Source organism: Ailuropoda melanoleuca, chromosome 3, assembly GCF_002007445.2.
Source record: "Ailuropoda melanoleuca isolate Jingjing chromosome 3, ASM200744v2, whole genome shotgun sequence".
NCBI classification, from domain to species: domain Eukaryota; kingdom Metazoa; phylum Chordata; class Mammalia; order Carnivora; family Ursidae; genus Ailuropoda; species Ailuropoda melanoleuca.
Window position 1 is genome coordinate 21,909,676 of NC_048220.1, and position 22,620 is coordinate 21,932,295.

A 22,620-nucleotide genomic window follows, 5' to 3' on the forward strand; every position below is an offset into this window, starting at 1 on the left:
TGAGCGGCCCCGGCGTTCCCCCGGACCTCCCGGGGCCGCGGCCCACTGCGCGCGGCGGCCGCGGGCCGGGGCTGCGGGGACGTGCGAAGGCTGCAGGCCGGGGCCGGGCCGCCCCACACCACGCGCACGTAGTCCCAGTCTAGGTAAGGGAGGAGGTCGGTCCCAGGCGACGGCGTGCGCGGCTCGGGAGCGCCGGAGGCCGCGGAGAAAGAGCTGTAGGCCGAGTCGGCGCGCGCGGACAGCCGCCGCAGGTCCAGGCTGCGAGTGGACGAGGCTGGGGAGGTACGGTCGCCCCCAGGCCCCGGGGCCTCCATGGCTGCGCAAGTGAGTGCTGACGCCAGCTCCGCGGGGCCTGGAAGAACACAGACGGCGCGGTCGCGGAGGAGCCCAGAGGCAGGCTGGCCCCTCCAACACAGATGGCCAGGTGCTTACCCATCCCCTCCCTGGTCACACGATCTTTAGCGCGGCCACCTCCCGGGTCGGGGATGACATGGGTAGGGCCAGCCCCTGGGAGCAACTCTGGAGTTTGAGGGCATTAGCTATTCCTCTTAGCTCAGGGGTAGGAGCTGGCGACTAGCCCACTCCCCCGGAGGCTCTCAGGGCTGGCAGCACCCGCCTCTACTCTGGCACCTCCTGGAGCTTTGAGAATGTACCCATACTCCTTCCCTCCCCAACCCCGTTACACCCTGGCGGCTTCCTGGCGGCTTTGTTAGTTTCTCCATCTGATCTTTCCCTAATAAACAATGGTCAAGAACGTTCTGAGATCACAGGGAAGCCAAGAAAGGAGGGGGCAAGACCCAGGTCAGGGGGCAGGGGCAGCCTCACAGCTTCCCCCCCTTCCTCTGTCTCAGTTATGCTCCAGGTGCTTTATATAAATATTTATCTTGATCCTCACAACTGCTATCTGCATTTTACCGATGAAGACACTGGGGTTTTAAGGGGGAAATGATTTGCCCAGGGGCACACAGCCAGTAAGAAGCAGAACCCTGTCTGGAATCTGGGCCTGCCTCCAAGCTTACTGCAGCCAGAATCAATTTCCTAGAAGCAAACCCTGCTGAAAACCAGTTTACCTCCAACCCTACCCCCCAAATGCCAGAAGCCTCCAACAAAGCCTAAACTCCGCTGTGGGAAATTCACCCCCACCTGCTCTCAAAATACTAGCAGATATCACAACAATATGGTCTCTGCTTTGCAGCCTCACACCCCCAACTTTGTTCTGCTACTCTTTCTCCTCCTACTGGGCCCAGCTTAGAGGTCTCCTGACCTTTGGGACCCCCTACAGTGTCCTGAGCTTCCCCCCCACACACACACTCCACCCAGCACAGTACTCATCACCCTGCAGTGTAATTGTTGGCTCGCTTGTGATTCCCTCTTCCCATTCCCACCCCTGAACTTCCTGAGAACAGGCCCTGTACTCACTAATCTCTGTACCCTCAGTGCCTGGCACGTAGTCGATGTTAAAAAAATATTTGTTGAATGGCAAGGAAAGCAGCAAACTTGCAATGAGTGGATGGGGGGGTGGATTTGGTGGAGAAGTAAGAGGGCTCTTTTGCTTCTGCCCACTCTTCTATTTGTCTTTTCTGGTGAACGGGACAGAATGAATGAGGCAGCTGACCCCATGGACACTGTCCAGGTTACTCCTGCATTATTAGGAACCAAAAGAGCAGGCACACACAGGTGGAGCAAGACAGGCCAGAAATCAGTACCTCCCCAGGGCCAGGAGGGGAGCAAGGTGAGTGAGGGGAGGAGTTGGGTGGGTGTGCATGGGTCAAGCTCTGAGTAAGAGCATGGCTAAGAGCAGCTCTGAGACTTACGAAGCTGGGGCTCCTTATGGGCTTTGGGGACTCGGGGGAGGTGGGAGGGCTTGCTTTCCCTGAGCTGGCTTGGGGAGGGGTGCAGAGGAGGGTGTCTAGCAGCTGGGGTGGGAACTGACAAGCAGGTTCATTTGAGCCTCCTAAACACTCTTTGGAACTCAGGGTCGCCCTCCACCCCCTTCCCCAAGGCCACTACAGCCTGCAGGTCAGGGGAGGGTGGGGATGTTAGTGGTGTGAGGATACGGTGTTTCCTATAAGGGAGAGGCAGCATCTGTAATATTCTCAGGAGGGGCTCTCAGCTGATCTAGAACCAGAATCTCTTGAGAGTGCCTCCTTGGAGGTATCTCATGCCCATTAATACCAGCCCTGCAGGTTGGTCCTCACACTCAGGTTGGGGACCTCTTTCGCAGAGTGTTTCCGCTCTCCAGACTTGAGGAAGACAAAAAGCTACTCTGAGTAGCAGCTCCTGGGAGGACAGTCATCTCCTCTAGGAAACCCGCCCTAGGCACCCAGGCACTAGCCCTCTCTTAGTAGTCTGAGCCCAGCTTGGGAGCCTGATTTTCCCTGGCACATGCCACCCATGCCTGCCCATCGTTGGCTTCCTTCACCTACAGACACCAGCCACTGCTCACCTACGAAGAAGTTTCTTCGAAAAGTTTATCTTGGGAGTTCCTGTGTTCACAAAGGACTCTGAGTTCACCGCATAAAAACAGCTTCATGGACAATGAAACTGTATATAGCTATGTTTGCTTTTGGCCCCTAACTTGTCTTGAGGATACTTTGGCAGTGGTGGCCTCAGTGGGCTGATAACCATGCAGACGCTCACACTTGCCTTTTGCAGAACATGCTACACTAGGAGGGTGCAGCTCCTTTAGCGTGTTGGGGCCTCAACACAAAGAGCAAGGAGTTTGCGCACTTGCGCACTTGTCTCTTGCAATCCGGCCAGCCACTGGCTGAGGGTGACGACACCCCAGGAGCCCTAGCATCAGCATTAGTGTCAGCTAATTAGTGGGCTGGGCTGCAGAGCCAGCGCCTACCTAGAACTCAAGTCCAGAGGCTAGAGCTCAAGGAGCTCTTGAGCCCTTTTGCCAAGCCTCGCCAGAGCAGGGGGAGCAGCATGGAATCCCTGCCGGAAAACCGTGAGACTGGGGTTCGGCAGTAGGGTGGGGGGTGGGGGGAGAGTGGTCACATACACTTGTCACCTGAATGAAAGAGCAAGAGAGGAAAAGGAGACAAAGATGACTTTAGTGTTCAGGGGTGGAGGCCTGGGAGGTAGAGGTGCCAGTCTCAGGAAGGAGGAAGCTGAGATGGGGACTGGCCCAGGGTCCAGTGCTCATTCAGTCTGCAGCCTACAGGCTTTGCAGTGTTTGTGGCAAGTCTGGGAAGCTGCGAAGTGGGGCTGTGGGTTTAGACCTCAGCAGAGAGTTTGGGCAAGCAGTCTGACTCAGGTTTTTAGTTAGAGGTTGTTGGGGAAATCGATGAAGACAGCTTCCAGCTGGTAAAACCACACCAAAAGACAACAGGAGCAGATCCAGGTGAGGTGACCAGAAACGCAGACAACCTCAAATGATCAACAACGATCAGAAATTAAAGCACACTCTGTCCAAGGCCACCTCACATCTGACCTCTCTGTGGAGAGGTTGTCCAGGCCGCCCGTCGGGAATGGCCTTCCCTCAGTAGCATGCTCACTGTGGGGGCGCTGCCTGCACAGCAGTGCCCCTGCCACACGAAGCTTCTGGGTCCTGGGCCGCGTCTTGAATGCCAGCACCCCAGATTAGGTCTGCCAGACAGGCATGCGGGGAAGTAGCCCGAGGCCCCCCAGTCCCCCGCGGGCCCTTTGTCCACACGGACGGTGGAGCCCGCGCAGCCTCCGCTCTGTGTCGCTCTAGCCCAGGTGTCGTCCCCTGAGACTCGAGCTCGGTGCCGCGCCGGGCGCGCAGAAAAGGCGGGGTGCTGGCTGCACCCGCGGACAGGAGGCCGCGGTCGTGGGCGGACCACATACCTGCGGCTTCAAGCTCTTCAGAGTCGAGGCGGGAGAGAGGCACTGGCCTGGCGACCGCAGGGGGCGGCAGAGTCACGCGGTGTGGCGCGACGGCGGGACTCCGGGGACGCCCGGAGAGCCGATGGCCGCCGGCCGGCGCATTTGGGGGCCTTTCCTGTTGGGTTCACCGTCGGGGAAGGAGGACTCAGACGCGTGCGGGGACAGTGCGAACTGGGGCGCGGGGGCCCGGCATTCTCCCGCGGCTCGGCTGGCGCAGGGCGGGAGCCGGGGGTCGCGGAAAGAGACCCCACTGCGTGCGCTGGCCACACTGAGCGCTCCTCCGACAGCCCCCGCCGCTTGGTGGGTCTGGTCCTCCCCGCCGCCCCGCGAAGAGTTCCCGCACACAAGGGCCCGACTCGACCCGCGCCCGCCAGACTAGGCTCGGGGCGTAACTCCGAGAGGAACAACTCACCGGCTGCTCCGCGGCGCCCCACCCCCCAGCGCTCCCGCCCGCGGGGCTCGCCCTGCCCCCTCCGGGAAGGGCGATCCCGCCGTCCGGCCCCGCAGCATACCTGAAGTCCAGCCGGAGAGGCGCTCCTGGGCGCCGGCGGCCGCGCGGTGACATCAGAGCCCCGGGCTCAGGCTCCCGACCCCACCTCCGGGCTCCGGCCGCCGCGGGGGAGGTGCCACGTCCGGCCACGGGGGGCGGGGGCGCGGAGTGGCTGCGCTGCCCGGGGGATCGCCCGCGCTCCACCCCCCGCCCCGTGGTGGCAGCTCTCCCGCCTTAGCCCCGGGCCCAGGGGGTGGACACTCGCTCTCCCGCGGGCGGGAGAAGCGGGAGAGGAGGAGGAGGAAGGGCGACCACAGCCCTCGACCGCCCGCCTCCAGCGTCGCCTGACCCGGCGTGTCCTCAGCTCCCGCGGTGCGCAGGCTCGGGGCCCCGGGGGTCCCGACAGCCCCCTCGGTGGAGAAGGCCTGGCCGGCCCTCGAAGACTCCAGACGGCCACAACTCCTTTCAAGTTTGGCCGAGTAAACAGGCGCCTGGGGCTCGTACCTCTGTACCCGTCCCTCTGAATACAGTTCAGATGTAAGTCACTCCTTGACCAACTCTTCCTCCAGAGCCTCCTTCCAAAACTCTTCCAGCTTGGGGCGCCTGGGTGGCACAGCGGTTAAGCGTCTGCCTTTGGCCCAGGGCGTGATCCCGGCATTCTGGGATCGAGCCCCACATCAGGCTCTTCCGCTATGAGCCTGCTTCTTCCTCTCCCACTCCCCCTGCTTGTGTTCCCTCTCTCGCGCTGGCTGTCTCTATCTCTGTCGAATAAATAAATAAAATCTTTAAAAAAAACAAACAAACAAAAAAAANCGCTGGCTGTCTCTATCTCTGTCGAATAAATAAATAAAATCTTTAAAAAAAAAAAAAACAAAAAACAAAAAACAACAACCAACAAAACTCTTCCAGCTCTTTGACTCCCACTGTGGGTTCTTATCTCCCATTTTTGCCCCCCTTTTCTCCATTTCTCCCACCATTCCGCATCGTCTAGGCCCTTGTGGCCAGCCGCCTGAACCACGGCGGGCGCATTGTGTATCCACTCCGACCGCCTTCAGTGGGCCCGTTAGGTGCTGCTCGTGTGCACATCCCCTCCGGCTTGGACAGGGTTCACTCCAGACTGGGAGTCTGGCTCTCAAGGTCTTTGCCTTTGGAGTTCTCCAGACTTCAGAGAATGCTCTAAATTCATCTGCCACTGTGCTTCCCTCCCTACCCTGTCCTCAGCCTTCCCTGCCCCCACTTCCCAAACCTCTATCCTCAATACTGGCTCCACCAAGAAATGCTCCATCCCCAGAAGGGACTATGGGGCCCTCTGCTGAGCCCTTTCAGTTCTCCAGTTTCTCTGCTACTGGTGTGGGCATCCCTTGATCTCCCACAGAATCAGCATGCCTGAGGGTGGGGACTGTCATACTCAGATGATAAATTTTGTTGGTGGCAATAACAGGGACGCACAACTCAGACAAGGGATCAAAGCTACCACTTTCTGGGGACACTAGCAGCCTGCGGAACTCTGTCTGCTTGGGTTGTCTAGGGGATGGAGACCGCAGGCACCTGAGCCTGGCTTTTATTGGTGTCCTCCTGTCTCTGCTCCTTCTCCAAACACCACTCCCACCCAGGCATCACCTTCAGCTGAAGCTGGAGCCCTGGGCTTAAGACAGTGGCTCAGAACCTCTTGGTATTGAAAGCCTGCCTCTTTTAAGTTCCTGATCCTCATGGTTGGGCTCAGAGCAACATAATAGAGGGTACACAAACCAGCAACCAAAAGTTGATTCAAAATTGCCTACATTTTTAATTTATATTTTCCATTTTATATTGAAAAAAGTATCTTGAAAACCACAATGTGGACACAGTGTCCACAGCAGTTCTTATAAATCCACTCAACCTTCCTGCTCCCTTACTTCTCTTACACACTCTATAGAAACTCTGCCTAACTCCCAGAAAACTGAAATCCTGTCCACCCACTTCTCTCCTTGCCTCCTGTCTTCTGATGAAGAAAGAAAAGCAGCCCCCTGACATCTGGAAGTTGACCTGTTGGTAGGAGCTGAGCTGACATTCAGAGCCAAGGCCTTGGTGTTCTCCTGTTGCACATAATCGATTTCACAGGACATCAACATCAGACAAGGCCATCTGTAACCATTCTGTAATACGATCTGGGCACAGATAATCCATGAACGTTGTCCACATCATTAAAAATGACCAAACATCTTTCTGTCCTGGCTAATATGAGTGACTCCCATTTCTTTACCAGCTGTGGCTTTAGCTTCACTCTCATTATTCCTCTTTCTAGGTAAGACTTATTGACATGCCTAATCATGGAATTACTCCTTTCCGATGGCATCAAACACTGAGCAAAATCTTGTTTCTTTAACTCTCTCTAAAGTCGCTAACACAAGACCAAATTCTGTAACTCCTTTCTAACATAAACCCCATCTTACTGACCTGCCCAGTGGTTCCTCATGCTGTGTTCCCCCACTCACTGCAGCAATCAATACACCCACTTTGTTCAACTACAGGTGTGTTCCTGTGGTCTTTGCCTGGAGAGCATTAAGATTTCCTAGCTCTTATCTAATGGGAAGACACCAGGGAAGTGCTAACCGTCCTACAATGCACAGGACAGTTCTGCACAAAAAGAATTCTACAACTCCAAATGCCAATAGGGCTGAGGTACAGAAGTGCCTATTTACACCATTCCTTTCCCTGCCACAGGCAATATTCTGATGTATTTGGCATGTATTGTCTTACATTTATTCTAAGGTGTTTATTGTTGCTTTGTTGCTGTGTATGCTTAATGTAAATGGTATGATGTTAAAATCTTTTAAAAAAAATTCCTAGCTCTTTATTATTAAGGCGCAGAGAAGGGGCACCTGGGTGACTCACTCGGTTAAGCTAAGCGGACCACTCTTGGTTTTAGTTCAGGTCTTGATCTCAGGGCGGTGGGATGAAGCTCCAAGCTCCACGGGGGATCCGCTTGTCCCTCCCCTTCTCTGTCTGCCCCTCCCCCAGTGCATGCGCATTCTCTCTCTCATAAATATATAAATAGGGACGACTGGGTGGCTCAGACAGTTACATCTGCCCTAGGATCAGGTCATGATGGGATCGAGCCCCATATCCGGCTCCCTGCTCCACCACTCCACGGAGAGCCTGCTTCTCCCTCTCCCTCTGCCTGCCACTCCCCCTCCTTTTGCTCTCTCCCTCATCAAATAAATTTGTTATAAATAAATAAATAAATAAATAAATAAATTTTTAGAAAGCTCAAAGAATCTTAGAGCGGAAGGGAGGAGGAAAAATGGCAAAGTTCGAGTTCACCTTTAGTTCGAGTTCACCTTTAGTGCTGGCGGGTGGGGAGTAGGGCCCTGAAGGGGATGGAGACCTGCACGTATTGCTCACATTTTTCTACAACACAAGAAAACCAGATTCTTGTGTCCCTCAGCATCTCAGTATTTTCCCAGGCTCTTTTTTAAAGAGACTCCTAGGTGCCTGGGCTTAGCCAGGGTTGCAGCTACAGACCTCGCTGTGCCCGGCCAGGCCTTAGCTCAAGCAACTGATGGGTGGGAAGGCGTCGGGCCTCATTCTACGTGGCTTGGCACTTGTAATCTGAACTGTTGAAACATACCTAAGTCACTGCCCACCTCATGAGTCTCTGGCTTCTTGCTTTGATTCCCTCTCCCCGCTGTTGGATTTGGGTGATATGATGTGAAAATGGTATAATACTAAAGACCATGTATTTGCTGCCAGGCAAAATCCGTGCTATTCACCTTTTTAACCGTGTCATTCCTGAGAAGTAGGTATTATACCCCCACTTTACAGGTGAGAAAACTGAGGCTTGGGAAGATTAAATATCTTGTCAAGATCAAGTAGCTCATAAGAAGTAGAGGCAAAATTTAACCCCATGATGGCCAGTTCCAAAGGCCATTTTCACATAACCAATGAAAAGAATTGCAAGACATGGTGGTCCATGCAGCCTTCGGGTGCAAGTAGGAGAGCAGAATTTCAGATTGGGCAGGACTGGAAGGTAAATGGAGAAGGTGAGAAATGAGCAGCAGCAAAACTCCAATCAGAACTTCTTTCTTTCTGTGTCTTCAACAGTCTAACCTGCACCTGGGCTGTTTCACAGATGGTTTCCATGGGTTTATTGTAAAGGGCTTATAAAAACATTTCTTTCCAGGGGCATCTGGGTAGCACAGTCGTTGAGTGTCTGCCTTCGGCTCAGGGTGTGATCCCGGCGTTCCAGGATCGAGTCCCACATCGGGCTCCTCTGCTGGGAGCCTGCTTCTTCCTCTCCCATTCCCCTGCTGTGTTCCTTCTCTCGCTGGCTGTCTCTCTGTCACATAAATAAATAAAATCTTAAAAAAAAAATTTCTTTCCAGACATATCTTTTCAAGGTGTTCTGCAACCTGACTTTTTTTTTTTTTTTTTTGAGAGAGAGAAGGTTGGTGGTGAAGGGGGAGAAGGAGAGAAAGAATCATAACCAGGCTCCACACTTAGTGTGGAGCCCGACAGGGTGCTCGATCTCACAACCCTGAGATCAGGACCTGAGCTGAAATCAAGAGTCTGATGCTTAACCTACTGATACACCTAGGCACCCCTGCAACTTGATTTTTTAATTTGAAGTTATATCTTGGCGCTCTTTCGGTATCTCTGTACATAGAGCTGTATCATTCTTTTTAATAGATGCACAGTTATCCATTACATGGGCATAAATAAATTGTGTTATTGATGGACATTTAGGTTAACCTGTATTTTACTATTAGTAATTTTGTAATGAATACCCCCTGGTCATATATCTTTACTCACATTTGTTTGCAGGATAAATTCCTAAAAGATGAATTGGAAGTGGATCCGCCCAGCCACCCCAGCTAACATATTACTGATCAGAGAAGAACCATCCAACCTCGGCTTTCCTCAATTTCTGACCCTAAAAATCACAAGCAAAATGATTATAAATATAGACATTATGTTTTGGAGTAGTTTGTTACACAGTAATACATAAATGTAACAAGGTATGGAAGTTTCAATTTTGGTTGATATTGTTAAATTTCTTACAAAGAGGTTGTACCGATATACATTTCTGTCGATGTAGGAGAGTTACCATTTTACTACATCCTCACTAGTACAGAGTATTATCAAAATTTGATGTCTGCAATCTGAAAGGCAAAAATAGTATCTCACTCCTTTAATTTACATTTTTAATAAATGAAATTGCACAAAACTTTGTCCATTTAAAAGCATTTGTATTCACTTTGGCAATCTGTCAATTCCTTTTGCCCATTTTTCTATTTGATTATTGGTCTTTTCTTATTGATTTGTAAGATCTCTTTATATATTAAGGCAATTAACTATTTTTTTTTTCTTATGTGTGGCAAATATTTTCCCAAGTTTGTGTCTTTTGACTTTGTGGTGGCAATAAATCTGTCATCCCTGGCTGAATCAAAAGATTTATCTTTCTTTTAGACAGTAGCTACATAGCTGTCATAATAATTCAGAAATAGTCATGTCTTGGTTAAAATACAGTAGAGGCTAGAAAGCTTTCAACAAAATCATGTTGTCTATTTTTAGAAATCCAACAAAGCATGAGTCATTGCTTATACACAAATCTCTACTTAAGTTGTAAATGTTCCCTTACAGCAAGTTTGTTTGCTTTCTAATTATGCACTGAATTCACCACACTTGTTTAAAGATAGGACTCCACAGAAAGACAGCCATGAGATTCAAATGCAGAGAGAATGAAGCTCACTCTCTCCTGCGGGGGCTTTTGACAGTAAGGCCTCTGGGCAAGGCTGGGTAGGGACTGGCTGTCAAGGGATGAAATAAAAGTTCCCTTTCAGATCAACAGTCCTTGGGAAGGAATGGTGGGCTGTCACATGCCTATCGAGAACACATATATAACCTTTTCCCTACAGACGGTGGGTGATATATCTCAACCTCTGTTTGCTATAACCATAATAATTCAGCTTTTCTCCTCTAGCCTGTCCCCAAGCCTCAGGCCTGGGACTGTTGCATCTTCCTGGTCTACCTTCGTTCAGATGTTACCTACATACCCTTGGATAAGAGAGGTTAAATGAAATAGATGGACCGAAACCTCTCTTTTTCTGCCCCAGTGGACCCAGGACAGGTAAGTGGTGGTCAAGTAAGAATTTCTGTTTTGCTCTTCTGGTCTCCTGGGACCCAGATGAGAAGTGTCAGCTAAGCTTCATGTTGGTTTTCAAGAATATAAACTCAGACTCTGAACAAGACCCCCAAAGGCATTGCCCAGAAAGGGCAACAGCTGGCTCAAGCCCAGGAATGGCCAAACTGCCTCTTCTGTGCCCCGGCCCTAACAAAGTAATGAGATACTCTCCAAAGGCCCTCTCCTAAAAGTGCCCTCTGTTTGGGCTCAGTCTCTCAGGTCTCTGCTTGCCAAGAAGTCACCTGGTCAGCATTTTTAAGGGGAGAGAAATCCAATTCTAGAGCTCTGGGCCCAGAGCTGCACACAAAAGCCACGTGCTGGCCTGGGGGCAGGACTGGGTCAGAGCATGCCATGTGCATGTGGGGTGAATTGTGGTGGTAGTTGGCTCTGGAAAAAGATCATGCAGGTATTCAACATTCAGGTAGGAAATACTGATTTTAACTGATGTATCTGATCAGTTACTCACACGAAGGAGACCGCCCTAAAACCTGTGGGTGCCTATGTCCAGCATCCATCACGGTCCCTGCATTTTCAGGACCCTGCCAAGGGCGAATGTGACAACACCCTCTCTAGTTGCCAGCTCTTTGTACTTCAAGAGAAGGATCAAGTTAGGAAAAAAACAGAGAAAAGGAAAGAAAAACCAAGGTATGAAGTTACTTTTGACTTCCCTAGCCAATCAGCTAATAAGATCAAGGGGGAAGGTACCTATTTATTGGGTAACACCAAAGGAATTCTGGGGTTCAACAGCAACTAACAGTCATTGCCTGGAGGAAGAAGATGTGGATTCAGAAAACAGGCTTATTGGCCCCCTGTGATTCCTCGCCACAGAACAGGGATGTGTTCTCCAATTCATGCGACCCAGGTATAGGAAAAGCAGCATAGTGGGAACACCAGTCACGGTAGGACTCCAGAAAAACCCCAACCTTCCTGGACCTCTGTTTCCTCATCTGTAAAACAGTGAGGGGACTACGGATCTGCCAGTTAAAGATCAAATGAGATTCCATCACATATATTCAGTGGCAGGCTTGTAGGAGGCCATCAGTAAATGACGTCAGATATTACTCCTCACTTCAGCCTTCCTTGTGCAGAATACAATCTCCCCTAAATCCCAGTCTCAATTTTTTTTCTTTAAAGGTTTTATTTATTTATTTATTTGTCAGAGAGAGAGCACAGGCAGGGGGAGCGGGAGGCAGAGGAAAGAAGCAGGCTCCCCACTGAGCAGGGAGCCCGATGTGGGACTTGATCCCAGGGCCCTGGGATCATGACCTGAGCAGAAGACAGACACTTAACGGACTGAGCCATCCCGGCATCCCTCCCAACCTCAATTTCATCTCTAAGGGTTGGTTTATACACAAGAGGTTTCCCATGGATGTTGGTCATGCTGTTGGTAGCTTACTACTCAACTTTGCTTACTACTGCCCCGAACAAGGCTGCAGTGGACATCCAAACACTTCTGTCATGGGGGCAATCCCATGTTGTGTTGGAGAGACAGGGCCCCTCCTCCAGTCTGAAAGCCAGCCAGCCACAGATTAGGCCTGAGACCCGGGCTTGACCAATCTGATGCCCCTGCCAGGACTCTCATGCGAGTGACATAAAGACACAAGGACAGATGAGAAACTTCCAAAAGTCTGGGAGTACAGTGACAGCAGTAGTCAGGACCACCTGTCTCCTGCTCTTGCTGCCCAGTCTCTTCTGGTTCCTGCCTATTTTCGTAGTCTGGTCCTCCTGCTTTCTAGTCAATTCTATGAACTACCACACTTCCTTCCAATACATTCCTTTCATTGAGTGAGTCAGGCATCACTGGTCACTGTTGCTTAGAACTAACAAGTTTCTGATATGAGCCAAGACCTCTTTCAACAACTGGGATTCCAGTGTCAGGCAGGAAGAAATCTAGCCAGACGTGGGTATTGCAAACTACGTTTTCCCTGGAAGAAGTAAGTACCAAGCACAAGAGCAAGGGAGATCTCGCACAGATGCCCTGGAGCTAAGGGGATGCCATCCCAGCCCTTTGATGTGGCTGGAGACCCTTGAGCAGGTCATACACAACCTCAGAACTACCAACGCAGGAAACAAGATAAAGCAGCACAGGAGAAACACAAGGCAGGCAAGTTCCTGGTTCGAAGTCACAAACATTCGCTATAAAAACGCAAACAAGATTTCCCTTAACAAACATAAAATCAAAGACAGGAAAATCGCAATCAGTTTCTTTTTCCTATTCCTGCACTAAGGAGGGCTGACCTCGATTCTACCTGATTCTTCACACCAGCACGGACCAAAGGTCTGATATCAGGCCAAGGTGGGCCTGTTTTGAGACCCAGAAGTATAGGCTCCCATTCCACAGCTACCCCTTCGGGAGGGCTGGGCATATGCTGAAGTGTCTTCTTTTTGTCCCTCCCCCAGTAAGGACCCACTTGACACTGAGTTGCACAATCCCTGAGCCAAGCATCCCCTCCTCAGTGAAGCTTCTCTGATATCTCTAGGCAGAGTTCATCGTTCCCTGCCCCATCTCAGGCTACATTGTAGAATAGTCATTTATTTGTCTGCCCCACTAGACAGATTTTGAGCTCTTGAAAGAAAGGGTGCCTGGCCTACCAGATTCAGAACTGTGACCCGTGCTTGTTGAACAAATGCCTCTGGGAGACCTGATCCTGGGTGAACAGCAAAACCATTCCTCCATTCCAAGAGTTCATAGCTGGCAGCAACTTCCCAAGGATGGCCTTGGTCTCCAGGATCCAGTAAGGAGCATGTGTATGTGTACGTGTGTGTGTGCGCTTTGGGGGAGGTGTGAGGGAGTGTCCACACAAGCAGCGTTCTAGGTACCAAGTGGCCCTCCTATGGCAGTGGTAGTGTAAAAGGAATCACTTAATAAGCAAGCAAGGTCTTGTCTGTTCATGTGCCAAGTGGCCCATGGCTTCAAATTAGAGGCACAGGACACACACCCTAGGAGCCAAGAGCCAGAAAGGAAATCAGCAGCATCCTTCCTCCCACAGAGAGCTGTTTCTGGTAACACCTCTCTACTCCAGCATCAGCACCATTTCGAGGGGCTGCTGGCTATGCCCATGGGCAGACTTGTTGGAAGACTTTTGGTTTTAACTGCCACAAGGAGAAAGTGAAGCAACAATGGGAGAGAGCTGAAGGAAATGACCAGCCCGGATCGAACGTTGCTTTCAAGCTTGTTCCCCCAGTGAGGTCTTGACTCCTAGCCGTTCCCCTTGGGCTGGTCAACAAGGTCTTGTATCATCTGCTTCTTCTACGTCTCCTCACTGGGGCACATGCTTTATAGCAACATTAGAGGGGTGTCTGGGTCATGGTGGCTCAGTTGGTTGGGCTTCTGCCTTCAGCTTGGGTCATGGTTTCACGTCCTGGGATCGAGCCCCATGTCGGGCTCCCCACTTCTCCCTCTCACTCTGCCCGCTGCTCTCCCTGCTTGTGTTATCTATGAAATAAATAAATAAAATCTTAAAAAAAATAAAACAACATTCGATCCTGGACTGGTCATTTCCTTTATGTCTCTGCTATTATTGCTTCATTTTCTCCTTTTGATAGTTTTAACAAAAAGATGTGACTTACCATACTAGGAGCGGCGACTGTCTTTTCAGAGTAGATTGCTTCAGTTACTTGCTTGGCCACAACAAAACAAGTCTGGGGAGTTGCTGCCAAGGATGGAATCAAAGATTTCCAAGAGTGTTCAATAGCATTTCCAAAAAGCCTTTGCATTGATTCTTAGGATTAAATTAGTAATTTGTATTAGTGATGGCAGTAGGTGCTGGTTCACAGACACTCTCTAAACAATGGTTGTTTTGGATGCCTCAGTGGCTCAGTTGGTTAATGATCTGACTTCTGCTCAGATCATAATCTCTGGATTCTAGGATCCAGCCCTTTTGCTTCCCCCTCCCTGTGGTCTTTCTCAAATAAACAAATGAAAATCTTAAACAAAAGAAAAAAAAAAGGAAAGAAAAAAACAACAACAATCGTTAGTTTTCAAAAACTTAACACATTCCTGCAAAGAATTAAAAATACTGCCAAACTGCAGCCATCTGGTCCTCCTGGAGCAGTGAGTTGCTTTATCTAAATTACATTTACCTTAATATGCTTAAAGGCTTACAAGTCAACAATAAAACAAATAATCCAGGTTTTTTGTTAATGGTCAAAGGATTAGCATAGACATTTCTCCCAAGAAGATATGCAAATGGCCAATAAGCACATGAAAAGATGTTCAATATCAAATGCAAGTCATAACCACAGTGAGATACCACTTAGCACCCACCAAAATGACTAGAATCAAAAAGACGTTCATTAAACGTTGGCAAGAACATAAAGAAATTGGAATCTTCATGCACTGGGGGTGGAAACGTAAAATGGTGCAGCTGCTTTGGAAACAGTTTGTCAGTTTATCAAACAATTAAACAGTTACCCTATGACTCGGCAATTCTACTCTTCGGTATACAACCATTAGAACTGAAAACACGTTCATACAAAAACTGGCACGTGTTTATAACGGCATTATTCATAATAGCCCAAAATACAAAGAACCCAAATGGCCTTCAACAGATGTATAAACAATATTGTATTTCCATACTATGGAGTATTATTCAGCCATAAAAAGAAGGTAGGACTGATACACGCTACACGAATGAACCTTGAAAAGATTATGCCAAATGGAAAAAGCTAGACAAGAAGACCATATATTGTAATTCTATTTATAGGAAATGTCCAAAATAGGCAAATCCACAGAGACAGAAAACAGATTAGTAGGTTGCTAGGGGCTATGGGGAGGGGGGATGGGAAGTGAGCATTAAATGGTATGAAGTTTTTGGGGGAAATGATGGAAATGTTCTGGAATTAGTGGTGATGGTTGCATAACCTTGTGAGTAGACTAAACATCATTAAACACAGTTTATAACGCTGAATTTTGTAGTATGTGAACGCTCTCTGTATGTGTATGTATGGATATACACATATATACACATGGAGTTAACAGCGGCTGCCGACGCCGGCCAATTCTTGCTCGAGATCTTCATACACAGAACAAGAGATAGCCTCCAAGCACTCTAACCACTCTGATATTTTAAATTTAACACCTAAAAGCCAAAAGAGTGGCTGGGTCGGTTAAGCATCTGCCTTCAGCTCAGGTCACAATCCCAGGGCCCTGGGATCCAGCCCAGCATCAGGTTCCCTGTTCAGTGGGAAGTCAGAGTCTCCCTCTGCCTCTGCCCCTCCCCCCTGCTCCTGCACACACTCTAATAAAATCTTTAAAAAAAAAATGAAAGAGAAAAAAATTCACATATTCTTGAACTCTTTTACCCACTAGTTCAGAGCAGAGATCTGCCCAGAGACCTAAAAGCATCTTAAACCTAAGATCACCTGGGTTGCATCTGTGGGCTACATGTTCTAATCATATGCATGGAGCTCATACGACTTTTAGAAGTTACTATTGAGGGTCAATTAAAATCCACTCATTATTTTAAAAATAATCATTAGCAGTAATACCGAAGGAGTCTGCTCACAAGTATATAGCCTAACGATACGCGTTCATCAACTTTGATCTGACTTGATGAAATTGTTGGAACAACCAAGTTATTCTCAGGACCTGTCAAGTCACAGCATCTCCCATCCTGACAGCGCATGTGTGCCTACATGGCGGTTCTCCACTTTGTGGGTGCAGCTTCATGCAAGAAAAAGAACTCTGGCAGAGTAGATCCTGTTTGCTCCTGGTAGGCAGACTTCTACGGTACGTCAATTCCTTTGACTCGGATGGGGCAGACAATCAGACCAAGAACCACACTCCAAACGTAGCTGCCGAAAATTAAAGCAGGTTTCACGTGTATCTCAATCTGTGCTTCTCTCCTCAAACTGTGACTGTTTTCACCAGTGAGAGCTGGGATCCATCTCTTACCATCCGTGATTCCACCATGGCTGGGCCGTTCAGGAGTGGGAAAGAAGTATACTTGAGTATAAACGTTCAAGAGAAAGCTACTGCAATATGGGAGGGCAATGTATCAGACTAAGTAACAAATATATAAGGGGTGTACTTTAAAAGTGTCAAGAGCTCTACCTTGGGAGGCAATGTCCGTATGGAGTTCACAGTGAAATCCTATGAGGAAGAGATTGTTTGCTGTCCAATAGAAACACAATATGAGCCACACATGCAGTTTTAAATTATCTAATAGCCTCGTTTAAAAAAAAATTGAGACGAATTTTTATAATACATATACATCCTTAATATATCCAGATCCTGTATGTCAAAAAGCTATCACTTCAACATGTAAAATACCTAAATGTTACATTGATCACATTTTGTCACACGAAGCCTTTTCAGAGCTGCTGTGCAGGTTACCTTCACAGCTCGTTTCCACTGTGATCGGCCCTATCTCCAACGCTCAGCAGTCACACGTGGCTAACGACTAGGACAGCGCCGCTTCCGAGCATCTCAGTTACAGTACTAATAACAGCAGCATGGATGAGAATCTGTTTGCTGGACACCGTTCTCAGCTCTTTACATGAATTAACTCATTGCGTCCTCCCAACAACCGTATGAAATAGGCACTACGACTATCTCCATTTCACTGATGAGGAAAGTGGGTTCAGAGGCGTTAGCTCAATTGCCCCAAGGTAGAGCCAGGGTGGTTCCAGGGCTCATGGTTTTCATTCCTCTCCTCCCTGGGCCTACCATGGCTCTCTCCAGTAGGATCTCGATGAATGGTAATAAACGGAGTGCTGCCCCGCTGGGGATGCTTTTGGCCCCCACTTGCAGGTGGTGTCATTGGAGAAAGAGCTGAAAAAGATGAAGCTGTGAACGCTTTGGTTCCAGCAAAAGCTCCCTGCGTGCCATCAGCTTAGTCCATCACCAAGATTCCTTCCTCTCCACAAGCCAGCTTTTTAGCCCTTTTAAGTATTTCACAAAGTGACAATGGTCAAGGGCACAGACACAATGACAACGTGTGATCCTGATGATTTTCTTCTCCAACCATGCAATAATTGGCTAAGTTTACAGCACAAAATTTCCTGGCCAATGACGCAATGGAAGTTGGGCACATTAACCTTTATTTTGACTTAAACTGTTTTCCCCTATTTAAAGGTACAACTGAACTCAGCTTTTCTACAATGAGGCAAAACTTCCAATTGCTTATTGGCAAGTAGGCTGGTATCACTGTTTAACACTATCTAAGGAGGTACTTTTTTTTAATCTTAAATATGGCATGCAGTCCAAATATTAGATGGTCTCCTGCCTTAGAAGTATGTCTGCTTTCCTTACCTAAAACTGACCTGACGGTTACCTCAAGGAGGAGGTGGAGAAGTTTAAGGAAGCCATCAAACAGAACATATAGAAAGTTATTTGCAGATCACAAAGGGATTACAGTTTGCTTTTCTCCCCCTAAGATTTTATTTGAGAGAGAAAACAAGAGACAGAGGAGGGCAGAGGAGGAGGGGCAGAAGGAGAGGGAGAAGCAGACTCCCTGCTGAGCAGGGAGCCTTATGCAGGGCTCGAACCCAAGACCCTGGGATCATGACGTGAGCTGAAGGTAGACGCTTAACCAAGTAAGCCGCCCAGGTGCCCCTTAGACTTTTCTAATCCATTTTCTCTAAGCAGATGTCTGAAGAAGGACTTCACATGGGAATTGAAGAAGGATCTCTTCTTGAGGTGAAGCACTGACTGCACGCCTTCATCTCTACTCCCTCCCACTGCCATCAGAACAAGTGATTATCATATACACTCCCTAAAGGCAAAGAATAGGTGAGGAGAGTTTAGCAGATGAGTGTGAATTTTTGGGAGGTGGAAATTGGCCTCAAGTGTGAGCAGAGCTCATGAAAAGGGAAACCTAAACCTGCTGTGGGTGGGGTTATCAGAAGCCACCTAAGGAGCACACAGAAGCCTGGGAAATCTCAGGAGATGACGAGGCCATGTGCCATGGAAGGCGATGGTGCCAGCTAGGGCTCTAAGTGGGTATCGACAGTCTGTAGATACAACGATTAGACAAATGTACACTCCCCCCACCCCAAGCAGCTAGGTGACCAACTCTGCCCCAAAAGAGGAGAATGAGGGTTAATTCTGTGGAAGTATGGAATCAAAGAGTCTCCAGAGCAGCCAGCCCCAGGTGTGGGGGAGATTGGGAAAAAGCCCCCATATGGGATAACAAGATTAGGTAAAAGCTCATAGCCTCTTGCATTGCTGGGGTCTAAAACCACCAACCTCTCAGTCTGTATTTTGTCCCATCTTCCTCTCATCAAAAGATACAGTAATTCTTTTGTGCAGAAACCTGTAGAAACTGTTAGGAGCCTCAAACCCAAGAGCCTGTTAATGAACACCTCTGGCAGTCTCATGCAGACATTCCCACAGCTTTCTGGGGCCATATACTTAAAGATGAACAAAAGATTTTTTAGAAACTCTCTAACATGAAAGGCAAGACCATAACAAAACTTTAAAAAATATTTTTTTATTTTTTTATTTTTTTTAAAAGATTTTATTTATTTATTTGACAGAGATAGAGACAGCCAGCAAGAGAGGGAACACAAGCAGGGGGAGTGGGAGAGGAAGAAGCAGGCTCATAGCAGAGGAGCCTGATGTGGGGCTCGATCCCATAACCGGGATCACGCCCTGAGCCGAAGGCAGACGCTTAACCGCTGTGCCACCCAGGCGCCCCTAAAAAATATTTTCTTTTTAAACATTTTATTTGAGAGAGAGCGAGCACAGGCACATGCATGCACATTTTGGGGGGGACAGAGGGAGAGGGACAGGGGACTCCCCACTGACCAGGGAGCCGGATCTGGGGCTCCATCCCAGGACCCTGAGATCATGACCTGAGCCCCAGGCAGACACTTAAGCAACCGAGCCACCCAGGCACCCCCAAATAAAACTCCTAAGAAATTTGCAAAAAGAAAAAAAAATTGTAATTCAGATGCAGCTCATATGGATGGGAATATGAAGCCAGGGAATGGCAGAAGTTTTATCCTTTCGTTTCACCACAGGGACTGGAGTTTCTTCGCTAAAAGGTTGCCATCCTACAACCGCAGAGAGATTTGCCAAGTAACAAAACCAAGGACCAATGAAAATACATGCCAAGTTCTTCACCTCTCTCCATCCCATCTCCACTGCGATAATGCAAGTCAGCACCATCTCTCCCCTGGACCCTGACAACAGCCCTCTAAAGCCCCGAGGGTCTTCAGGCTTTGGACTAGTTTTAAGATTTTATTTGGGGGGAGGGGGGAGAGAAGCAGACTCCCTGCTGAGCAGCAAGTCTGACTCGGGGCCCAATCCCGGAGATCATGAGCTGAGCCGAAGGCAGACGCTTAACGGACTGAGCCACCCAGGTGCCCCCAGACTAGTTTCTGCCAAACAATTCTACATGTAATATTTGGAGTGATATTTAAGGGAAAAAAAATGAATAGAACCATTTCCGGTAACTGGTTTAACATTCTCCATGGCTTCCTAGCCAGTCCCCTGGTGCTGGCCTAATAAGGTCTTGTATCCTCTACCTGGTCTACTTCCATTGCATGTCCTCCTACTCCACTTGGCTCTCCATGCCTTCCTCCTCCTTTCCTACTTGCCAGTCACACCCAGTTCTTTCTGTTCTCAGAACCCAGGTTCATTCTCACCTCGGTTCTGCCTAGAAGCTCCTGGATATGGCTGCTCATGGTATTTGTATAGTGTCCGTCTCGCCCCACTTATATAAAGCTCCGTGAAGACAAGTACCTTGTTAATCTTATTTCCCACTATGACACTGCTTAGAAGAGTAACGTGTGGGGGCGCCTGGGTGGCTCAGTCATTAAGTGTCTGCCTTTGGCTCAGGGCCTGATCCCAGAGTCCTGGGATTGAGCCCCCCATCGGGCTCCCTGCTCTGCTGGGAGCCTGCTTCTTCCTCTTCCACTCCCTCTGCTTGTGTTCCCTCTCTCACTGGCTGTCTCTCTGTCAAATACATAAAATCTTAAAAAAAAAAAAAAAAGTAACATGTGGTGTACACCCAATAGGTACTTACTGAATTAATAAAACTATAGTTTAAAGGGCTCAAAGTTTTAAGGGTAGGGGTGAAATGGCAGGAGATGAAAAAAATATTAGACCATTAAATAATATCAAAATATTAACAAAACTCTAGAATCTATCAAAACTATTGACGTTAGGATGAACGTTTCCTTGACCAAGTAGTTTTTAATGTAAAAAAAAAAAATCTATTCCATCAATGACAATATCCTAATTGTGGTAGTATGCTAGTTTCACAAGGTATTATCATTGCAAAAACTGGACAGAAGATAAAAATGATCTCTCTCGTATTTCTTACTATTGCATGTTAATCTCCAATCACCTTAAAATAAAGTTTATTTTAAAAAATTCTAAAGATACTATTCATTCAGCCTGCTTATGTAGTACCACCCCAAACTGTATTCCTCCAATGAATATTCTGTGGTGACAAAAGCTCTCTCTTGGAATTCAGAGTAATAAAGGAAGTCTCTGTTTCCGGTAAGTGATATATTTTTCCTGTAGCTGAGAACATCAGACTCCGTTCTTAACCACACATAGCAGCACCTGGCCCATAGTCAGTGTTCAATAAATATTTATTCAGTGAGCTAATTATTTCTGAGAAAGCCAAAATGACCGAGGCACCGGCTATGAACTCCCAACACTGCCTGTCACAGCATTCCAACAGGGAAAGACACTGACTCTAAACTGTTCACATAGCACTTAAGCAATAAAATCCCCAAAATGCAGTTGACCCTTACCCACATGTATTACTCAATTGTTCCATAGAAATTGCATTACACACTGAAGTAGGACAAAGAAATACTGTCAGACCACTTAAAAAATCCTATTTTTTAATTGCTGAAATAGCCCTGGTCTAACATATTAGGGCCCTTTCCAAACACTAACTCATAGACTTGTGCTTTGGGAAAGACAACTGCATCAGGAAGTAATTATACACACAAAAAGTACCTACTTATCAATTCTGGTCTGAATCTCCTGGTTGTGTTGATTTTTTCCTTCTATTTAAAGAACAGTTAATGGATAAAACAATGCTTTTCTATTTTATCAATCCATTCAGCCAATGACATATTTAGAAAGGTTTTGGGGGACTAACATCCCCTAGAAGAGTATCTTAAGTATTTTAATTTCACTTGTCATTTTATAACTTACAATCCTAAAGTTACAAATTAAAATTGGTTACTTAAAATTTTGGTAAAGTTCTGAGCATTTTTATCACTTACGTAAACATGAACACTTCCTCCTTGACCCCACATTTCCCCACAGACTGTCCAAACTGAGCTCTCAACCAAGTCCGGTGGCTGCTGCCCTTGAACCTGCTTAGTTCAATACACCAAGTATTCAGTTTAACACAGGAGTTGATTTAAACAGATAAGGAGCAGGAAACTCAGAGCTGAAGGTAAAACCAGCTCTTGACCTGCACCATTGTTCCCTGGCATACTAAAGCACCCATCCCATTACGTGACCTCCTATCTCATCTGAACTAAATACCAAAGCTGAATGCATCACTTTAAGGCACATGTAGCCTCATCCTTGAATTTCCAGATTTCCATCACCGTTGTCCTTTCTCATTTCTTTTCTAAAGTGGCAGCTTTTCTAAGAGCAACCAAAGAAAAACAGGTTTCGTTGGGAGGAGGCCGTTGGGAGACTAGTATACCCTCCTCAGTTGTGCAGAAAAGAATCTTTGAAGCTTAAATTTAGCAGATTTATCATCTCTCAATATTGACGCTGTCCTATGCATGAAGAAACTAGATTAGCAAGTTTAAAACAAAACAAAACAAAGTCACAGGGAAGCCAAACTTACAGTTCTTCATGCTATCACTACACAACTGCAGGATCTAAATACTATACATCACCAACTTTAGAAGTTACCTGTAAGAATGAACTCTTTCTGTCCCTAATTATGGCATTGACCCTAATACTTAACTTCCATCAGAACAACTCCTTTTCTTTTTTTCTAAACCTTCAGATTGCTGACCATATCTATACTCAACCGCAGAACTAGGCAATGAAAAAAGTAAAACGAATTCCCGTCTTCGGGGAAAGAATTTCAGTTTAGTTGGAATAATGAGGAATACTTCAACTTGATATGTATTTCATGTGGTCCATTTGAAAACAGCTGTCTTTAAGGCAGACTTA

General features: G+C 47.7%; 1 protein-coding gene across 1 annotated transcript in view; it reads right to left on the bottom strand.

Annotated features, from left to right (window-relative positions):
* Window positions 1–3,948, bottom strand: part of SHROOM1 (shroom family member 1) — a 7,441-nt gene extending 3,493 nt beyond the window's left edge. Inside the window, exons 1-2 of the mRNA XM_034655734.1 lie at window positions 3,817–3,948; window positions 1–352 (exon numbers count right to left, since the gene is read on the bottom strand). Coding sequence (XP_034511625.1) covers window positions 1–314 — 314 coding nt within the window. The 5' untranslated portion in view covers window positions 315–352; window positions 3,817–3,948. The remainder of the gene's footprint in view (window positions 353–3,816) is intronic.
* Window positions 3,949–22,620: the final 18,672 nt, after the last annotated feature.